Source organism: Sabethes cyaneus, chromosome 3 (genome assembly GCF_943734655.1).
Source record: "Sabethes cyaneus chromosome 3, idSabCyanKW18_F2, whole genome shotgun sequence".
NCBI lineage: Eukaryota > Metazoa > Arthropoda > Insecta > Diptera > Culicidae > Sabethes > Sabethes cyaneus.
The window spans coordinates 173187926-173209866 of record NC_071355.1 but is presented as its reverse complement, the minus strand read 5'-3'; the positions used below and the strand labels follow the sequence as shown (position 1 = coordinate 173209866).

The 21941-nt window shown below is 39.5% G+C and overlaps 3 protein-coding genes across 4 annotated transcripts; 1 reads left to right on the top strand and 2 right to left on the bottom strand.

Moving 5' to 3' along the window:
- The first annotated feature begins 6083 nt into the window (after nt 1-6083).
- Nucleotides 6084-7294, top strand: LOC128743471 (uncharacterized). Of its 2 annotated transcripts, none has more exons than XM_053840062.1 (3): nt 6084-6268; nt 6329-6554; nt 6619-7294. In XM_053840062.1, exons 2-3 carry the CDS (start codon nt 6347-6349, stop codon nt 6999-7001), a joined length of 591 nt encoding a protein of 196 aa, XP_053696037.1. In that variant the 5' UTR covers nt 6084-6268; nt 6329-6346; the 3' UTR covers nt 7002-7294. The 2 variants fall into 2 exon arrangements, with proteins under 2 accessions (XP_053696037.1, XP_053696036.1); XM_053840061.1 differs by having other exon boundaries at nt 6613-7294.
- A 3644-nt stretch (nt 7295-10938) lies between these two features.
- On the bottom strand, nt 10939-16126 carry LOC128742624 (cytochrome c oxidase subunit 5B, mitochondrial-like). Its single transcript, XM_053839040.1, has 4 exons — nt 15935-16126; nt 15397-15570; nt 11414-11457; nt 10939-11344 (listed from the first exon to the last, which is right to left on the bottom strand). The coding sequence occupies exons 1-4, from the start codon at nt 16011-16013 to the stop codon at nt 11282-11284; spliced, it is 360 nt and encodes a 119-aa protein (XP_053695015.1). The 5' UTR covers nt 16014-16126; the 3' UTR covers nt 10939-11281.
- Nucleotides 16127-19797: 3671 nt separating this feature from the next.
- Nucleotides 19798-21701, bottom strand: LOC128743766 (intraflagellar transport protein 52 homolog). Its single transcript, XM_053840426.1, has 6 exons — nt 21592-21701; nt 21433-21535; nt 20963-21077; nt 20479-20906; nt 20166-20414; nt 19798-20088 (listed from the first exon to the last, which is right to left on the bottom strand). The coding sequence occupies exons 1-6, from the start codon at nt 21699-21701 to the stop codon at nt 19798-19800; spliced, it is 1296 nt and encodes a 431-aa protein (XP_053696401.1).
- Nucleotides 21702-21941: the final 240 nt, after the last annotated feature.

Sequence of the window (21941 nt, the reverse complement as noted above, 5' to 3'; positions counted from 1 at the left end):
TGGTGTACTGATCTTTTACCGCCTCAAATGATCTGCCGACAGCATCCACGTCGTCAGCAAAGCAGATAAATTGACTGGATTTATTGAAAATCGTGCCCCGCATTTCGATCGCCGCTCGTCTTATAACACCTTCAAGCGCAATGTTGAATAGCAGGCAGGAAAGACCATCTCCTTATCGAAGTCCCCTGCGAGATTTGAATGGGTCCGACAATCCACCCGAGATTCTCACACAGCACTGGATCCCATCCATCGTAGCCATGATAAGTCTAGTAAGCTTACCCGGAAAGCCGTTTTCATCCAAAATTTTCTTGTCGGTTTACGCTATCATATGCGGCTTTTAAATCAATGAACAGGTGGTGCGTGGGGACTCGGAATTCGCGGCACTTCTGGATGATCTGCCGCAGGGTGAAAATTTGGTCCGTTGTAGACCGACCCTCCATGAAGCCGACCTGGTAACTTCCCACAAATCTATTGGCTATTGACGATAGTCGATGAAAGATGACTTGGGACAGCACTTTGTAGGCGGCATTCAGGATAGTGATTGCTCGGTAGTTCTCACAATCTAGCTTATCATCTTTCTTGTAGATAGGGCAGATAACCCCGTCTTTCCACTCCTCTGGTAGTCGTTTCGTATCCCAAATTTTGACAATCAGTTGATGCAAATAGCCGGTCAACTTGTCCGGGCCCATTTTGATAAGTTCCGCTCCAATGCCATCCTTTCCTGCTGCTTTGTTGTTCTTCAGACGCTGGATGGTTTCTTTAACTTCCATTATCGAAGGGAGTGGCACATCTTCGTTGCTTGCTACACCAATGTTGTCACTTCCTCCGCTATCATGGTCTTCCGCCTGCACGCCATTCAGGTGTTCATCGTAGTGCTGCTTCCACCTTTCGATCACCACACGGTCGTCAGTCAAGATACCTCCATCTTTATCTCTGCACATTTTGGCCCGCGGGACGAAACCTTTGCGAGATCCGTTGAGTCTCTGATAGAACTTCCGTGTGTCGTGAAAGCGGTACAGCTGTTCGAGTTCTTCGCACTCCTTCTCATCTTGGTGGCGCTTCTTCTCCTTGAAGAGTCGGGTTTGCTGCCTCCGCTTTTGTTTGTATCGCTTCACATTCTGATGGGTGGCTCTACGTAGTATTTGTACCCGCGCTGCGTTCTTCTCAGCCAATATCTGCTGGCATTCCTCGTCAAATCATTCGTTACGTCGATTCGGTGCCACACGGCCTGGGACGTTCTCCGCTACGCTGTTAATAGCTGTTTTCACGGCATTCCAACAGTCCTCAAGAGGGGTTTCATCCAGCTCACCCTCTTCCGGCAGCGCGGTTTCGAGAGATAACGCGTAGTTTTGGTTGCTTCAGTTGCGCTAAATTATACCGTGGCGGGCGCCGGTATCGTATGTTGTTTACAACAGATAGTTTTTGACGTAGCCTTACCATCACTAGGTAGTGATTCGAATCAATGTTAGCGCCTGGGTAGGTTCTGACGTCGATAATGTCTGAAAAGTGCCGACCATCTATCAGAACGTGGTTGATTTGTGATTCTGTCTGGTTGGGTTCTACGATCCTATTGACTTTAATGCCCCTTCGCAGCCTACTTATGATTGATATTTTTTCATTCGCCTTTTCCTCCCAGTTGGCCTCGAGGTATGATGCTGGCCTAATAAGCCAGTCGTCATATGTTCGAATCTCGGCTGGGAGAGGCTGTTGGAATCAATAGGATCGTAGCAACTAGCCCTGCAATTGTCCTGTATTCTAACAGCTGGCTGCGAAGTCTGTCGTACAAAAACAGAAGTTCAAGTTTCGATAACGGAATGTAGCACCAGGCTTTGCTCTGCTATTTCTTCATTCCGTTGCTCACCTCCTAAGTAGTTACCGACAAGAAGAATTTAAATAGAATTGTGGATGCCCATTTACAACAGTTATGCAGTTGAAAGGCTGATAAACAGCAACCTGCAGTTTAAAACGCCAGGGATGCTAATAAACGACTGATTTATTGCTTATTGGTTACCTGGGATATAGCCAAAACTGTGGAGCAAGAGGAAACGTATAATTTTTTTTGCTTTTTTTTTCAATTTGCCCGGTCAACTTAACACAAGTAACATTTTTGTTTTACAATAACTTATCAAGCACTTGTTCCACGGAAATCAGCTGTACAATAGTTTAATAAGCTATTATATAACAAAAATCTTACTTGGGAACCGTCAACTGAGTACGACACTGTAGGGAACGAGCCGAGTTAGATGAATCAGCGTAAAACAAATCTAATGAAACTGAATTATTTACTTGAGTGTAACTGAAACCCCTTGCATAGGAAGAATACCGTCATACGAACGATGAGAGACAAGGAGAGAAATGAATCGTTCAATATGAGACTTACGCATACTGTGGCATGATATAGCATGCTCTAAACAAGTCAGTTTTTGGACGAACGTAGACTTTGACGGACGTTGTTCCGTATTCCGGAGGGCTCGGTTGGAAATAACCGACGGACACGACATTGGCGTAGTGCTCCCAAGTGGTGAGTATGTTAAGTTGAATACAAATAGTGGCGTCTGGCAAACGCCTATTCGAGAAAATTGAAAAGATGCTTGTGCGCATCTGGCTGGTTTTTGAACTGCCTCTGTGAGGGCTGTTTTTTGCACATGCGTATTTTTTGCGTGTGATTTGCGATTATGATTCGCGTGCCTCCGGGAAGGCAGAATGGTTTACTGAAACACGCTGGTATGCGTAGTTTGATCGCCTCTGGGAAGGCTGTGCGAAATCGTTTGTGTACGATAGCTCCCCTGAGAGGGATTTTTAGTAACTCGCTTGTGTGCGTCTTACTATTATTGGAATACGCTGGTGTGCGCGAATTAGTGGCGTCTGGCAAAGGTCTATTTGAGAAAATTGAAAAGATGCTTGTGCGCATCTGGCTGGTTTTTGAACTGCCGCTGTGAGGGCGACTTTTTGCACATGCGTATTTTTTGCGTGTGATTTGCGATTATGATTCGCGTGCCTCCGGGAAGGCAGAATGGTTTACTGAAACACGCTGGTATGCGTAGTTTGAACGCCTCTCGGAAGGCTGTGCGAAATCGTTTGTGTATGATAGCTCCCCTGAGAGGGATTTTTAGTAACTCGCTTGTGTGCGTCTTACTATTATTGGAATACGCTGGTGTGCGCGAATTAGTGGCGTCTGGCAAAGGTCTATTTGAGAAAATTGAAAAGATGCTTGTGTGCATCTGGCTGGTTTTTGAACTGCCTCTGTAAGGGCGACTTTTTGCATATGCTTTGTGTGTGATTCGCGTGCTGAAACACGCTGGTATGCGTTGTTTGATCGCCTCTGAGAAGGCTGTGCGAAATCATTTGTGTACGATAGCTCCCCTGAGAGGGACTTTTAGTAACTCGCTTGTGTGCGCCAGACTTTATTGGAATACGCTGGTGTGCGCGTATTAGTAGCGTCTGGCAAAGTTCATCTGAGAAAGTTGAAAAGATGCTTGTGCGCATCTGATTATTTTTTAGCTGCCTCTGTAAGAGCGACTTTTTGTATATGCTTTGTGTGTGATTCGTGTGCTGAAACACGCTGGTATGCGTAGTTTGATCGCCTCTGGGAAGACAGTGCAAATTTGTTTGTATGCGATTGCTCCCCTGAGAGGGACTTTTAGTAACTCGCTTGTGTGCGCCTGCCTTTTCAGAATACGGTGGTATGGGCGTATTAGCGGTGTCTGGTAAACGTTCATCGGAGAAAGTTGATAAGATGCTTGTATGCATCTGGTTATTTTTTTAGCTGCCTCTGTGAGGGCTACTTTTTGCATATGCTTCGTCGAAAAACACGAATCTGATCCTGATATCTTTTAGCTGCCTCTGTGAGGGCTACTTTTTGCATATGCTTCGTGTGTGATTCGCGTGCCTCTAGGAAGGTAGAAATAGAATAGTTTACTGAAACACGCTGATATACGTAGTTTGATCTGGCCTGTAGAAAATCGCTTGTGTGCGAAGGTTTCCCTGAGAGCTGATGATGAAAATGATGATTGCAATGACGGAAATAATTATGGTAATGACAAAACTGATTCTGGTGATATTGAAAGTAAGGATTGCAATGAAGAAAATAATTATAATAATGACTAAAGTGATGATGAAAATGAGGTAAATGATTATGGTAATATCGAATCTGACGTATGTGATGGCTGTAATGACGAATATAAAGATAGAAATGAAGTAAATGTTGATGGCAATGACGAATCTGATGAAAGAGATGATTGTAAAGACGAAACGAAAGCGATGATGCTAATAACGAAAATGACGATGGTAATGCCAAAATAGCAATGGTAATGACGAAAATGATGAGGGTAATAACGAAAATGATAATGGTAATGACGACAATGATAGTATTGATGATAGCCCAGTAAACCATTTGGTTTGTATATCTCGATTGCAACTGAGGTATACGAAATCATATCTGAACGAAAAAGTTATATTTCACGCCATATAACAACATATATGTACCAAAGTGGAGGCGATATACGTGCGAAAATTTTGACAACTATTTGTAATTCTATTTTGCGCAGTTTTTATAACACGCAACTAAATACTCCTGAATATATGATTAAGATATAATCAAATATTGCAATTGTCTATCCTGCTTTATAATTCACAGTCATGAATTGTATATGAAGACACACACGACTGCAAAACAACTTATTGTTCACTTCAATTTGACATACTCTAATCATTATACAATTCCAATGTGAAATTGACATGAAAACGATTTAATGTAAACTTTCTATTACGATTTTGTGTTATCTGGGTAGAAAATGATGACGATAAAAATGATAGTGATAATGACGTAAATGATGATGGTAATGTCGAAAAATATGTAGACGATATTGACGATTTGGTTATTTCAATGATGTTAGTTTTGTTGACCTGGATGATAATCATTTTGATCATTTTGATGATGCTGATGATTTTGAAGTCGTGGATAATGTTGACGGTTTAGATAATGATGACTATTTGATGAAGATGTTGATATAGATGTTGATTTTAATTATTTCGATGGCGTGAATGATGATTTTGAACGTTTTGATGATGTTGATGATTTTAATTATGTTAACGATTTTAATTATGTTAACGATTTTAATTATGATGATGGTAATGGTAATTATAATGGTAATGACGAAATTGATAGTGGTAATGATTAAAACGATGCGGATGTCAAAAATGATGATGGTCATAAGATTTTTTTTGGTCAATTAATCAGAAGAGTAGAGGAGGGGGTAAATGTAGGGAACGAGCCGAGTTAGATGAATCAGCGTAAAACAAATCTAATGAAACTGAATTATTTACTTGAGTGTAACTGAAACCCCTTGCATAGGAAGAATACCGTCATACGAACGATGAGAGACAAGGAGAGAAATGAATCGTTCAATATGAGACTTACGCATACTGTGGCATGATATAGCATGCTCTAAACAAGTCAGTTTTTGGACGAACGTAGACTTTGACGGACGTTGTTCCGTATTCCGGAGGGCTCGGTTGGAAATAACCGACGGACACGACAGACACTTGATCAGTTTTTAATGTGAACGCATTCATACCAACGGGGTTCAGATTAAAAATGTTCAGATTAAGGAAGGTCATTCCAGCGGGGGTATACGGTATAGTTAAGTAGTTTGTGGTTAAGTGTACTGGTCAAAGGAACGCAGTAACGTCCTCACCAGAGACGGCTGTGATTGGGGATATGAATGTGAAAAAACTCAACTATCTTAACAACTATTACTTATTTGATTGCATGTTTCCGTATTAAAATATCCTTTTGTTTTCACCAAGGTTTTCACTGATGGGTTTATTCTATAGGAAATTTCATGCTGATAATTCAGCATAAACATTCAATCGTGTATGAATCCAAGGGGCGATTCATGAGGTGATTTAATAGAAAAAATGGCTGCGTTCATCTATGGCTAGAAAACGATCTTTTTTAAAATGTCAGATATGTGTCACGATATGTTCCATAGTTATCGTTTGGATAAACTGTTTACTTTTTGGTTTCTGAGATTTGCGAACACTCAATAATCTCAGAATATCCAAAATATAATCATTATAATTGCATTTAGCGTAATTAGTTTTAATATCGTTTTAGTTATCACTGTGATAGAAACAATTTGCACTGCATTAGACTATTTTTCCGTGTTGAACATAGGCGAAATTTTCACCAGGATCTGCCCTACAGTAGTAAACTTTCCTCGGCCTTGCTCCTGCTGTAAGGTGATCACAGGGAAACATTAATAAGGTGGATGGTTTTCTTTTGTTTAATGTGTTTTTGATTATGCTCAACTGAAGTTTGACATAGCTTTATTAAAACGTGAGGATGGACCAGCAGCGATTCCGAACCGGAGAACGCATTAACAATATTTCGACAAATACTTTTCAAATCTGGGAAACGACTGTCCGTCTAGCTCGCATTCGTACTTTGATGGATCACCTGTGTGCTGCTAACGACGAAAATGATGAGCTAATATATTGTCTACGGGAGCCAAATGAGCCAATTGAGGATACTCCGGAGGACACTAGTAACGGTAAGTGGAGCAAAAAATAAGCAGTAGTTCTTTCTGATCACATTCCGACGCATTGTAGATACAGATCCCGACGAGGAAGACGGTTCCATCAATTCTATTATTAAAGATATTCGATCCCGGCCACGTACTCGCGGGGCTGTCAAAATGATATTTTACAACCGTTTGGCTATGATTTCCGATAAACTAACGCAGGATATTAAATTCCGATCGGAAAATGCAGAATTTTTCGATGATCTAGAGCTAGTGCTGAGCCGGATGAGCGACGAGGCAGCCGAAATAACTAAGAGAGAAATAATGAAATATTTGGCCGAAGCAAAGGAAAGACTAGCAAAAAAAGATCGAGAGCGGCAGCAGCTATTGCAACAGCAACAACAGCAAAGTTTCGGCTCGTCGGCTTCATCTTCGGCGGGCTCTAGCTTAGCGGGTTCGAGTAATTCTGGTTTTTAATATTAGGCCCGTACGACATATTAGACAGACAAACAGACTGTAACCCTAAAATTACTCCAGTAAGTTTCCATGGTCTTGCTTTGCAGTAGAAGCTGCAGCGTCTATCGCAATATCGAATGAGACACAATTAGCTCGGTTATTAGCGCACGCAAACCAAGTAATGAACAAACAAATCTGTACTCTAAATGTAATTTGTTTTCCCTTATCATCTATCGTCAAGTTTTTTCTTCTGTACTTGTATATGTTCCCCTGTATTTTGTTTTATTTATCATTGTTTGAAGAATTTTTCCATTACAACCAATTTATAAAATGAAACTATTAATTGTCCTTTATTATGATGACTTAACTTCCCAGTGGGCTACAAGTTACAATGTTAGTAATCTTTACATAGTCTTATCCAAATTCAATCCATTCAATATTGCGGACCCTCGCATGCAATTTTAACAATTTTTAGCTTCAGTTGTGAATATATGACTTAATAACAGAAGCAAGAAAACATCAGTTTAAGATCTTATATGTGGGTGCAAATCAATTCGAGTGTTGGTTCCACAAGGCAGCCACCTTGGTCTATTTAATAAATGACGCAAATCACAACTTGAATTATTACAAAAAATTTTGCGCTGAGGATCATGAAGCTGTTTTTACGTCATCAACATGTTAAGTGCAACAATAACTAGTTACTTTTGCAGCTTGTTTAATGTTGTATTATTGGACGTTGGCGACCACTAACGTTTCACGACAACGTTCTTGATGGGACCGCTTTAGAACGTGAGAACATTATGTACTTCTAGATTCCTCACTGACATTCAAAGACCAAGGGCATGTTGTTTCGAAAGTCACGTCGCAATTGGGATCCATTGCCCAGTTAGGCAATTATGTCCAGAATATCTGTTGCTCCGAGCCGACGCTCGAGAATTCACCTATCGTATTGGCTACGATCGTCTCCCGCGGACCGTGACTATTGACGGCGATGAACTGTAAGTGGTTGATGAGTATATATATTTGGGATCTCTGGGCACTACCGATAACAATACGAGGAAGGAGATTCAACGACTCATGCAAACTGGAAGTCGGGCCTATTTTTCCCTTCGCAAGGCGCTTCGATCAAGGAGCATACACCACTGCACAAAGCTGATGGTGTACAGAACGCTAATCAGATCGGTAGTCCTATACGCGATTGAAACTGTAACTTTACTTACGAAAGACGTACGTTACACTTGCCGTTTTTGGACGAAAAGTATTGCGGAGTATTTGTGGTGGAGTTCAAACCGGGTGGCGGATGCGTATGAACCACGTAGGATACTCAGCGTGCACCAGGCGAAAGTCAGGAGGCTACGGTGGGTCAGCCGTGTCGCAAAATGTCGCACGACTGTGCAGTAAAATGTGTTCTCTTTAAGAAACTCTCCGGCAACAGGAATAGGGCTCCTTTATAGAAGCAATAGAAGGGCTCGAAATGCTAGATGGCTAGACCAGGTTGAAGCCGACACGCGTGTGCCGAGATACTTAACGAATTGGCAACGACTATCCAAGGACCGAGTACAATGGAGAGAAGTGCTGAAACAAGAGTCACTCCCACTCTGAAAGTAAGTATGGGCCACACAATCAAAATGGAATTAGAGAAATTGAAATTATCAACCGTACATTCGTGTTTTTTACCTATGTTGGTAGTTATTCTAGTTATTAGAACTAATTTCGTAAAAACTTTACCTATCTAATGTTAGTGATATGCTCGGTTTATTGGTAACTCAGTTTAGGCTACACTAGTCTTTTTTTACACGGTTTGTTTTTATCGATAACTCAAGAACGTCTGCGTCTCCCAGATGTATTGAGAAATAAATTAATGGTCCCCAAGTTCCCCCGTTCTTAATAACCGAACAAACAAACCGTGTGAAAAATGTACTTGAGTCACAGCTTGAGTGTAGGCTGACCGGACCGAATTTCGGGACCGACCCGCAAAATCCGGGATGTCTGGTCAGCTTGATTTACGAAACAAGTACAATCCGTAAATTTTTTTTTGAAATTTTGCATTAAGTTGTTTCTAGATAATTTTGGTATGTACCTACTTCAGCATTAATTAGGCAAATAAGCCATTCAATCATAGGAGTGATTGTATTGTATTTCGTACGAATTTATGTTTCGTTCGACTTCGAATTTTGTAGTTTGATTTCGTTCTTAAAAACTGCAGCTCGGACGGCTCGAACGAAATGCAAAAACAGCTCGAACGAAACAATTGGCTCGCATTCATCCAGAAATTTGGTCACTTTATCTTAGGGGCAATAACAACCCGGATCGGCTGCCATTAACGGCCATTTTAGTAATATTTCAAATCGCATGTAGAAAAGCGATTGGCGATCGTCTCGTGTCTCGCAGAGAATGGATTTCTAGACACGAGAATGGAATTCCAGACATACTAACCTGCTGCTAATGGATGGACTGTCCTGTTCGTTGTTTAACATCGCCATTAAGGGCGTAATTCCGTGAATCTTAACGGGATGTGAGGAGCACGATCTTTAGCAGGGGTGGCGATGGGCTTCAAGGATGGCTTCGACGTAATCGCTAGAAACTTTGCGGCAGCGGAAGCAATCTACACATGACTAATAACCAGTGTTGGGCACCGCTAATTCGCTAACCGATACAATTTGCTCGATAATCGTGGAAATTTCGCTAATCACTAATCGCAAACTGCAAATTAACAGTTACTGTTTATTTTTAAACATATCGCAATAACTTGCATTGTAATCTATCGCTGTACAAATTATTTGTAATTTACATTTATTACATGGCTTTTCTTAATTTACCTAAGATCAAAACCTATTATAATGGATAAAATGCTTTACAGTTTATTAATTTTAAAATAAACAGCGGCACTTTATTTGGAATCATGGCCCAGCAACAATTCGGCTAGTCTGAGTATAAATTACAAAGTATAACTAGCTTTTCTCGATTAGTCGGTTAGCGAATTAGCGGTGCCCAACACTGCTAATAACGGAGGTTTGCAAGATCGGACTAAGAAGCAATCCATTGAAAAACAAAAATACGAAAAGCAGAGGTTCAAGAGAGGGCATAGTTCGCTTTCCACGGACAGTGACTATTGACGGCGATAAACTCGAAGTGATTGACGATTTTGTCTGAATCTCTGGTAACTACCGATAACAATACTTAAGAAGATTCTACGATGCATTTGAGCTCAAGATCGGAGCTACTTTGCCCTCCATAAGACGCACGGCTTTGTGGACTATTGTTTTTGCAGAACACAAACGAAATGCGGAGAGTGGTGGCGGAATATGAACAACGAGTAGCAGTAACTCCTTGGAGAGGTTCCCATCGTAAACACGTGGTGAAAGTGGCGAGGATATCGTGAGTGTAGCGAGAATAGAAGGACTCGACGATCTAGATGGCACGTCCAGATCGAAACCGACTTGCGAGTGCTGAGACGCTCGAGGAGTTGGCGACAAACAGCCTAGGACCGAGTGGAGTAGAGATGAGAGATCTTGATAATACCGATCTTAAGTCACTTCGACTTCAAGTAGCGAAAGCACGTTAGAATGTGCATGTGAATGATGTTGGATTTTTTAGAGACCAACAATTAAAAACAGTATAAGTGCAACATGTAAACAAACCGAGTTAATTTCGCTGTACTAGGCCGGCAGCTTCAATTCATGGTCATTTGGTTTGGTCGTGACCACAGGTTAGCTCGTAAGAGTGAGTTCTTGTTGGTTTATACTTAATAAACTTCTTTAGCAAATTTTTGGTGATTAAACGTATACTGGACAATGTATTCCTAAGTAGATTGTTCGCAAACATGACAATTGTTTTTGTCGATAAAACAAAAAGTGAATATCTAAGTGGGTTTTCTTTCTATTCATTTAATAGTACCAGCTTCTAAAACCACTCCAAACATCTCAATTACATGCCTTGAGCGGCACGTGCTAAACCACACACGAAAGGGTTAAAATTTTCAAGTTTCGCTTTATTGTTTATCCGGCTATGACACTAAAACCAATTTACTAACCGCACTGTAGTTCTTCCAATTAGCAGAGTAGAACAAAATCAGAGCAAAATATTTTGTCTTAGCTGTGCTTCCTGATGGGAGCACAATCAATGAAACGGGCACAACACACGGTAAAATACTATTAAGTATGTAGGACTCTTGCTTACGATCGATGATCGATTTGGTAGAAGTTCAACATTTCTGCTTTTTATTAACCTTCTGGATTTATTTTTTATCGTAACATATCGTGTGCTGACTCTACAGTTAATTCTTTAGTAAACGCTCCGGTTTAGATGGGTGCCTTTTCAACCAGCTTGAACCAGTGACCACACTCACAACGCTTGGGCTGACCCTATAAGGTTGGAGAGACAGAGAATTATTGGTAGCCTGTGAATACAATTCAAAAATATAGAATAACTACCTGATGCAGCCACATCCACTGTACGTACGTTTGATCTTCCTCACCTGTAAAAAGAAGTAAAATGTGATTTTACTAGACTAGCCGTATTTCAAGATTAACTTTATTTTTCGTTTTTATTTTACCAAAAGTCACAAAACAAAAATGAAAGTTAAAATCGGAACCTGTCTGACACTTTTCTACAGATACTAAAGGGTCTGGCGATGGAGGTACTAATTTTTGCCAAAGAAAGCATACATAGCAAGCGTTCAGTTCATACATAAATCTTTATCATTTTTATGCGGAAATTTTCACAGAGCCCTCTCTTTCACAGAAAGAGGCAACATCGTAAGACAACTTGTTACAACTTGTTCGACGATTCACTTCTGTTCTGTGCGCGAGTTGTTCATTTTATCCACATAAAAAACTGAGCCGTCCAGTTAGCTTCAAGATACGATACTGGTCTAACAAGTCAGTCATCGTATATTCGAACCTCGATTGAGGGAAGTTGGCAGGTCATTTTAAAAAGAGCAGTGGTCCAAAGTTACTCCCCTGCGGTACGTCGAAGATGTTGCAGAATGAGTCGGAATATTCGAACCCGAACTTTACGCTCTGTCTACGGTGTGTTAGACGCACACTTATAGACAGGGATGGTTCGATCACTTTGACTCAATTTTGATTCATTTGACAGTACCGCCTCAGCCGAGCCAAATATGACAAATATGATATGATGTTATGTATGGAACATTTGTAGAACTAGTTCTAATCTATAATTTTTCTGAACAAAGTTTTGCTGCATCGTATGTATGTAGTTACGGTGCTACAACGCTAGTAACACATCAGTGACAAAATGAACGTTCATTTAGTCACTAATAAGATACTAGCATTGTAGCGCCGTAACTACAAAAGATACAGCAAAACTTTATTCAGCAAAATTATAGATAATAACCTGTTCTACAAATGTCCCATATATAACTTTGCCATATTTGACCCCGTTAAGACCCGTCAAATGAAACAAAATTGAGTCAAAGTGATCGAACCATCCCTGCTTACAGAACGGTAAAACATTCTTGAATTCTAAAACCCAGCAAGCAAAACGTGATGTGAACGTCTGCCGCATCAATTGGTACTCGTTGGGTCACGTTACGCAGCAGGAATAATAAGAAATCAGCGAGATTCGTATGGACCTTTTGGGTAAAATTCATGCTAGTCTGCGAAGTAGTTTCCAAAGCTGCGTTTATCATCCCTCTCGAATATAGAGAACATTCTTTTATTGATTCTCTTATTGGGTAGAAAACACTGCTACTTTGTTGCATTGAAGCATCAAACAATAGTTGAAAATCTAACAAGAACAGTACACCATATTGTGAGTTCCAGCAACTAACGAATTGTGAACCCAGGTAACCAATAAGCGTTTCCAATGCAATTTAAAAGCAAGCCAATAAGCATTTAAGTTGCCTTAAATGCTACTTAAATGCTATTTTGGCAAAATATGCGGCTACTTTACTGCTAGCCCTCTTATAATGCTGACAATGCTTATTTGCAGCTAATTACCAACAAGAAGAATTTAAATAGAATTTTGGATGCCAATTTGCAACAGTTATGCAGTCAAAAAGCTGATAAACAACAACCTGCAGTATAAAACGCCAGGGATGCTAATAAAGGACTGATTTACTGCTTATTTTAATGCTTATTGGTTACCTGGGAAGTTTTCCCAAACTAGGCCGCATTGGCTATTGTAATTACCTAACAGCAAGGTTAAGTCGACGCTATACAAAAGAATACATCAAAGCATGCCTATGGCTTTTACTCAATGTTGTTCAAGTCTGTTGGTTACGATTTACGAGTTAATCTTCTCGTCAGTCGGATTCCTTTGCAACTTTTCCACTAAGGTCCCAGTTCTACATCAAAGTTCTGTCAGAGCAATGAAAAAATTACCGATTTTGGTTCGTAGTCATAGACATACATTCTGATATGAAATCAGCAGCGGAATGAAAAAAATGCGGCTGGTGACGGGGCCTTGTCATCAGAAGAATTGTTGCAGAAGTTGTCGCATTTGACCAGGACCGAAGCCGAACAATTTGACCGATAATCTTGGAAATTTCGTAAATCACCAATTGCAAGCTCTATACTTACTAGTAATCACTGTTTATTTTTGCAATAACTTGCATAGTAATTTGTCCCTGCGTATAAGTTCATTTTGATTTAAATCTTTTCATGAATAATAATCATGAAACATTAGTTCAACCTACTATACAGCTAAAACACTTTAAAGTTTGCTAGTTCTATAATAAATTGAGTCAATCAATTTGTAATTAGCGTTTAGCGAAATTTTCACTAATTTTAGTTTTTATTAACTGGCACTTCACGTGTGATCGGTTAGCGAATTAGCGGTGCCCAAAACTGTATTTGTCTAATATGGAATTTTTGAGCCATATTGCAAATAGAGGAATATAAGGCTGTTTTTAACAAACACTTTTGTTCAGTTTCGTTGAGTTCTTCCGAATTCTGCAAAAATATTCAATTTTTTAAATAGTCGTCATCAGTTTTTTGGTTTTCAAAAAGTTTTTAAAAACTGCTTCTTCGAACAGCTGCTTTTGATCTAGCTACCCTTAGACATGAATAAAAATGCCAGAGGTTTCTAGGAGATCGAGTTTCCAATTCTACTCGCAGTATTTATCGTACCACAAGGATGTAACATAGAACCCGCTAATTTCACTGTTTAACAACGGATGATTCGGAGATTCCTGACACGTAAGTTGCAGAGGATGCCTTACTACCCTTTAGTGTGTTCTATCCTGGGTTGAAAATAATCAGAAACGCTTTTGCTGATTCTTCCTTGGTGTGAACCACGCTTTGTCTCCCTTGAGATACCTTCACAATACCTTTGTCCTTTTTTTCTACAGTTTCCTCCGTCGACTGTTAAAACTAATAAAAAATATTTCAACAGTTGTGTTTGTTGCTAAATTGTAAACGAAAAACATTGACAGTCCGGTTATTCTGGTTCTAATAAACATACATGCTTCAGAACAACTGACTTTTGGAAGACCTTTGGAAGATAGCTTTGATTATTTTCTTTTATTTAGGTTTATTCTTAGTTTGCAATATTTTATTGTTTGTAAGTCCGATGCTAATATCTTTACAAACAAATAGTTAAATTATCAATTTGATTTTGTTTTGTGGTAAACTTCCCCAAAGGTGTTAACACCGCGAACAATCACTACAATCAGTGCATCAGCATCAGTGAATGCTGAATGCATTATTAATAATTATTAAAATTTTAATGTTATTTAAGAAAAGTACCTTACACAAAAAAAAAAACAAAATACTTCTACTCCTACTACGTGCATGTGCATTTGTCAAGTCCTGGTATTTAACTAGTTTTTAATTGATCATAGTCACTTTAATAGCTTGAGTAATTCGTGACTTCTGCGGGATTAGGATTTAAACCAGGGTCCTCGGGCGTGAATGCTAACCATTATCAACGGGGTTGACCCCTATCATATTTAGAATCGAATATCTATTAAAAAGTCTCTCACATAGGTGATTTGTTCATCGGCTGATAAAGTGCAATAGTGCCTCAAGGCTAGGTATATAATTCACAACTTTTGGGGTTAATTGATTGCTAATAAAAATAACGTCAACCAATAATGTACAAATGTTGCAATCTTGCTTCGAGTACGTTTTCAAATTCGAAAACATGATTTTGAACACAATGCCCGTTTTATATTGCAATTTGTCTCGGAAATCGTGAATCATCTGTTTCGGCATGAGACAGGGTTATAAATATAAGACACACCCTGTAAAGCATACGTAAATTACAACAGCATTTTTAAGACATACAGGCAGTAAATTTCATTTTCTACCTGCTGCTGGATAGCTAGAATTTTAACCATTTTGCGACGATGCATTATGTAAACATGTAGGTATTTCCATTTTTTTCTTGTTCCACACCCAACATAAATTACACTAATACAGGTAATCTAAAAACTTTACAGAGTACTTACAGATGCATCCAACAAGGCGCGACTCGAAAGCCGATGGAATCTGGTTCGGCTGATCTTTGGTGCCCGGACCGCGTTTGAACACACGCATATCGAAGGGGTCGGAGTTGCCGGCTTGCTTGGCGAGCAGTTCACGCTTTTCCAGTCCGGTTGCATGTTCGATTGGGTCGCTCATCACTGGAAAAGAATGCCGTAACGTTATTTTTTCGAATAGGTGATCATCGCAAACATTGACGATTGAGGTTTTCTGGTTTATGATCGGCAGCAAAAATAGAGGTCATTATTATCGATCGATTCCGAAAATAATTCACTACCAGCCATGATCGTTTAGTAGCAAAAATCAAAAATACCTCTTTCATACATTTTTGCTAGACGCTCATTCGAAATAATCCGAAATCGAAGTCCGTTTTCAAAATCTAGACTTTACATTACGTAAGCGGAGGTGTAAGGAAGAAAATCTTCGAGTGTCAGTATATCGAAAATGGTTGTGCAACCACGAGATCTAGACCGCATTACTGTCCCAGACGTCTGGAGTACTTACTTTTGCAGAATCGCACCGACGTGTACGAAACATTACGCTTTGCTACGTTTAATGCTAATCTTCCGCACAGAGACGCCATCGTTTAGAAATTTTGTGAAATCGGTGTTCTTTCTCCTGCGACTTCGGGCTGCGAGGAATCGAAAAAATAAATCGCGTTTCTAACAGGGCACTCTTCGATTATGACAGCTGTGCTGTGAGATACTGCGAGCTGAGCGAGCGACAGTGAAAACAAAATGACAGCAAATGAATGTTATAATTTTCAATTGACCGTCAACTGACGTTAGCATGCTTCCGTTCGGTCTCTACACGCTTGCAAAATGTAAGCCATAGGTTGAGTTGTTATCACTCAGACTTGAAAAATTTTTCTTGCGAAAGCCTGTATCGAGGTGCAGAGAATGATATTGCAAATTACAATGCAATTATTGCATCAAAAATGCGAAATCTTGTAAACATAGTTTGCAAGTAGAATTTCAGCAGCGACCTAATAAATATTTATGTCAACTTTGTTGCGAGTGTCAATCGCAATGAATTGACATGAATAATTGACAGCTCCTTGCAAGGATTTTACTTGCATGCTCTCTGGCAGTTTTTTGCATTTCGCGTTTTTGTGGGGATGGCAATTATCGCCAAAAATGGTTCTCGATAACAATCAATATTTCCCGTCATTTTATCGATATTATCGATAAGTATCGATAATTTTCAATACAAACCTAGAGTGACTATACACAGAGTGGCGCCAAGTCATCCCAAATGTATATGCAATGCGGTTTATCCTAGGTTTTTCTTTCTCTTTCCTGCATACGCGTTGGATAGGTTGTCTGCTCGATTGGAATGACACTGACAGATAATTATCATACCAATTTTGACATTGTCGCCACTCTGTATATAGTCACTCTATACAAACCATATATTGACAGGCGACACCAACCAAGGCACTGGCAGCGTTCCTTATACCCTATATGTGTGACAGTAACCAACATGAATATGTTGAGCTTGATTGGTGAGGGTTATTCGAGTTGAGCGCTGAACCCCGCTTATGCGAAATCCACCCAAATGTTTAGCAGCAAAAACTTTTTTCTTCCAGACTTTCTGGCAAATATGTTCCCGCTGGTACCCGTGAAATCAAGCAGCAAGGCAACAACCGTTTCTAGCAGAAACTTTACCTTACGCGGTTTTGCTCAGATTTTTCTGGCGAATTTTTGTTCGATTTCTGTCAGTCATGTCGAACATGTTGAACATGTTGGCAAAGCCTAAACTCATCGACATTCTTAGACAAATTTTTCTATACACAATAGACCAAATCATCATACCGTCAATTGACAGATACTGACGCCCTTGTTTACGTTTTAGAAAACTTTCCTTTCCGTTTATAGCGAATGTAACGTGGTTTTTAACATTTTACAGGCATAATGGCTTTTAAATTTAGTCCCAATGCTGTTTAAACTCGGTTCAAACGACAAACTTGTCGTTTAAACAGGTGAAACTTTTTTGGACTCTGCGGTCTGTTTGTAAACAAGGGCGCCAGTATCTGCCAGATGACGTCACCTTGATTTGGTCTATAATTGCACGCACTATTCATATGCGTATAATTTTTATGTGTATTTCTGGGCGGATTGTGCTTATATGTGGCACATGATAATCATCTGGAATTTCATATGGAAATTTACCATTAGTTATGTGCAGAATATTTTGAGTGCAGCGTGGCCCAGTGGTGACACTGGGCGTGTTTACAATCAGCTTGCAAATTCGCTTGCAAATCAGCTTGGAAATGTATTGCTAAAAGAGTCGAGCTACCCTGGCAACAAATTTGCATAGCCAATGCAATTTAAATGCAAGCCAATAAGCATTTAAGTTGCCTTAAAAGTTATCTAAAAACTATTTTGGCAAAATATACGGCTACTTTACTGCTAACCCTCTTATAGTGCTGACAATGCTTATTTGCAGCTGATTACCGATATGAAGAATCCAGCTTTTTACGAGCCATAATGGCGGACGTGTTCGTAATATTTGAACAGCATTTTTGACACTTCTCTAATATATCGCACGTTTTCTTCCGGCGCGTTCACGGTAAAACCACAGATAACAGACATCCAAGCTAGAACAAAAAGCTTCGTAAACCGTGTGTAAAATGACTCTAGCGACATCTAACTGCTTATTGCCACTTGCATTCTCTTAAGTGATTGAAGCACCCGCTTGCGATACCTGCAGCTGGTGTTGGGCAGAGCTGCCAGATATCCCGCTTTTTTCAGCTTACCACATATTGTACACATATATTATAAATACGGCATGGTTAAAAGATATGTTTATATTAGAAATCAATATAATTCCAAATAGATGAAACAGAAAGCACAAAATCATTGTTTCCGTGATTCGGCGTTAAAATTCGATAAAGAATAATTCTTTTAAAAAATATCTGGCAGCTCTGCAAAGTGTTGCTGATATTTTGAGGTTTGTTCATGACAAAAAAGGAAGGAAATATTTTTTCCTTTTGTTTATCTTCCCGTTTAAGATTTCGTGCAAGTGCGAGCAGGCTCTTCCGCGAAACTAAAAAAGGATGTTCAATTCTTTTCGCACTCACACGAAATCTCATTGTGGATTGGCAATGCGTGCGTGATGTCAAAAGTAAAATATTTCCTTCTGTTTTTTTTCTCGCTAAAAAGCTAAACATCGATGATTCGCGGTTTTGCTGATATTGTTCAGGCGTGAGAAAAAAAGAGGGAAGTATATTTTTGATTTTTTCGTTACTCACACGTTGACAGTTCGTTACGAGGTTTCCTGTAAGTGCGAGCAGCCACGAAATCTCTTTTACTGCTTTCAACGCGAATTCGTGACTACAAAAGTGAATGAAATTTTCAAGCCTGTTCGCACTTACACGAAAACCCATGCCGAATTATCAAAACTTGTGGGAAAACAATAGCAAAAATACTTCCTTCTCTTTTTTTCTTACAAAAACCAAACAAATATCAGCAACTTCGTAGTCTCGAATATGTATACAACAGGGGCTTGCGATGGGTGCCATGTTTTTGTTGCCAACATCTCAGCACATCTCGACAAGGTTGGCAGCAAATCTACCTGTCAGACGGGCGCTATTTCTTGCATTTCTTGAAATAGCGCCCTTCGTTAAGTCGACTGTCAAACACCGTTCGTTAAGATAGGGATAGCACCCCGCTGGTATACAAGAGATCGTGTAGGGTGTAGCATCGTAGTCGCGAATGTGTACCTTATGGGGTTTCCTGTATGAGCGAGCGGGAGTCGATTTCTTTTAATATACACTAGGGCCCCCAGCTATATAGGATTTTGTGTTAGTGTGAGCAGGCTTCAAATTGCTTTTGCGCTCATGTCTTCGAATGAACATTTTAGGTGATCGCAGTGCCACCATACTGCTTATTGCCACTTGCGAAAAACCGTTGCAAGTTTTTACACACGGTCCAAGCTTAGCTTGGATGTCTGTTATCTGTGGTAAAACTAAAGGAATGTGCGGAAAGAAAACGTGCGATGTATTAGGGAAATGTCAAAAATGCCGTTCAAATATTACGAACACGTCCGCCATTATGGCTCGTAAAAAGCTGGACAGAAGTAGAATTTTGTATGCCCAATTTACAATAGCTATGCTATCAAAATGCTAATATACAGCAACGCGCAGTAAGAATGCCAGACATGTTAATAAGCGATTGATTTACTGGTTATGTTAATGCTTATATCCTTATTGGTTACCTGCGTAGTTTTTCGGTTATTGGATTAGTGGTTTGGTTAGCGATGCTAAATTTGATCTACGAGCTGTCAAATGTAATAAATGTAAATGGAACAAGCATAACTTTTTTTCAAATTGAAACACAATTTTCGTTTTCTTGAAAGTTTATACCTCAATCCTTGTCAAGTTTTTTATAATGAGCAATCTTCACACTGATCACGTTCAAAATCTCCTTTGCCGACATTTTCTGGTCATCCTGGCATACCTTTAAAATTCGCCCGCACTCTTGAATAAAATAGCCCAGTTCTTTCTCATCGGTACCTTTTCGAGAACTTTCCAAAGCCGGCGACAGACATTTGTTAGTCAGCTGGGTGATTTGAGCCTTCTCCGAGCTGAATGCTTCATCCAGGTCAAACAGCTCCAACGGTGGCGCCATTAAATCGCTAAAGATAGGCTGAAAAACCTGAAAACAAGCGAATATTCCAGCCAAAGGTTTGACTGTGGCTCACTATAATACATATCAAGTTTACTAGGACTAACCGCAAGCTGCAGTGGCGGCAGGGGAATCTCGAACTGCGGCTTGATGATCTTGAGCGTTTCGTATTGCACGTCCAATTTTCCGTAGGTATTGATAACGTCGCGTAGCAAATCGTTATTGATCGAGTACAGGGTCATATCGAACAGCTTCTTGAAGTCCGCTGGTATATCGTAATCGAGAGAGTCCATCAGGCAAATCTTTGGTTGCTCGGATAGAAAGATCGTGTCTGGGATTACCGCATAGTCATTGATCTGTGTTAAAATTAATCAATTTAAATACGAGTTATTCAATTGGGGTTTTCAAATCATCGGTTACCTCTAGATCATTAAAGTCCGACGGTTTGAAGCTGAAATTTTCCGCGAGAATCATGCCCAATATGCTGTCCCAGATTGCCATATTGGTCTCGCTTGCAATGTACTTATCCTGAAATATGTGCCCGGACCCGATGGCGACGATTTTTCCGTTGGATTCATTTTGATAGTACCCTGCTAGAGGACGGTTGAAGGGATACACGGCAGGACCGGTTGTCATCAGAACAGTTGACGGTTGGATTATGTTCATTGTAGCTCCGAAAGGGTACACGAACTCTACTTTGTACCTATCATCCATGAAATCGAACGCAGTCAAAATGCTTTTACTATATTCGAGTAAATTATTGTTTAAAGTATCGCTTGCGATGCCTCCGCTAATAAGAGCCTCTTTCGGGTGGAAATATTTGTAATATTGTGGACGGACAACGGAATCTGTGGAGAGATGGTGTAATTTATATCCGCGCTTTGTAAGCTATGATGCTACTAACCGTTATTGATTGTCATGCCATATTCCTCCAGAAGGAAGTTTACGTTAGTGTTGAAATTAACTTCTCCACCCTCACCTAGCAGAAGTAACAGACGACCTCCTTCGGAAATATAATCCTAGAACAAAATTAGTAAATCGGATGTCATACCTGTTCTATTTTCATTATCATTAAAGTTTAAGCGTACCTAGTAAATTTAAATTAATATTTATTTAATAAATTTTGATCTTCCAAAAAAAGGATGTAAAGAAATAAAGAAATATATTTTTTAATTTTTTTATTAAATGTTCGCATATTTCGTTCTGCTGCTGCTAAATAGAAAATTTAGATTCATACGCAGATTCTTCCAAAACTTCTACCCAAATTATTGTTCTAATTTTGAACGATTATTTCTGGTATTTTTTTCTTTACATCAAATTAAATCATTTAAATCAAACAAATACTATTCATTGGTGTTTTGATTATTAACCTACCTTCAGGTATTGAAATTCTGTCTCGGTGAATTTTTCCTGAGGCCCTGCCAAAACAAAAATAGTCGCTCCTTTCAGAATTTCCGGTGTGATATCGTTTTTATTACTGTAAAGAATTGCTTTATGTAATAAACTTTTTAATGCATTTCGTTCTATTTAAACCTTTCAACCCTATAGCTAACTTTAAGCTTCCGGTGCAGTGTCTTGTAATTGTCAGGCAATTTGAAAAGTTCATTTTTGGAAATGTTGAAGATAACTGTTACGTTGTTCATTGTTTCCTTCGAATAATTGAATTGTTAGTGTTTCCCATTTATAGTCGGTGATAACAAACTCCACTAATTTTTAGCTGTTAAAAAATAATTTCAGAACAAATTAAAATTGATTGCACTTTTTTTACCATCCACACAGAATAATATTGAAATCGGACATCATTTGTTGTGTGTTGTACGTTTTGGGTCGTCCGTTGCCACGGTGATGTCGCGTGGCATGCGCGCTCGTTTGTTGCGAGCAGC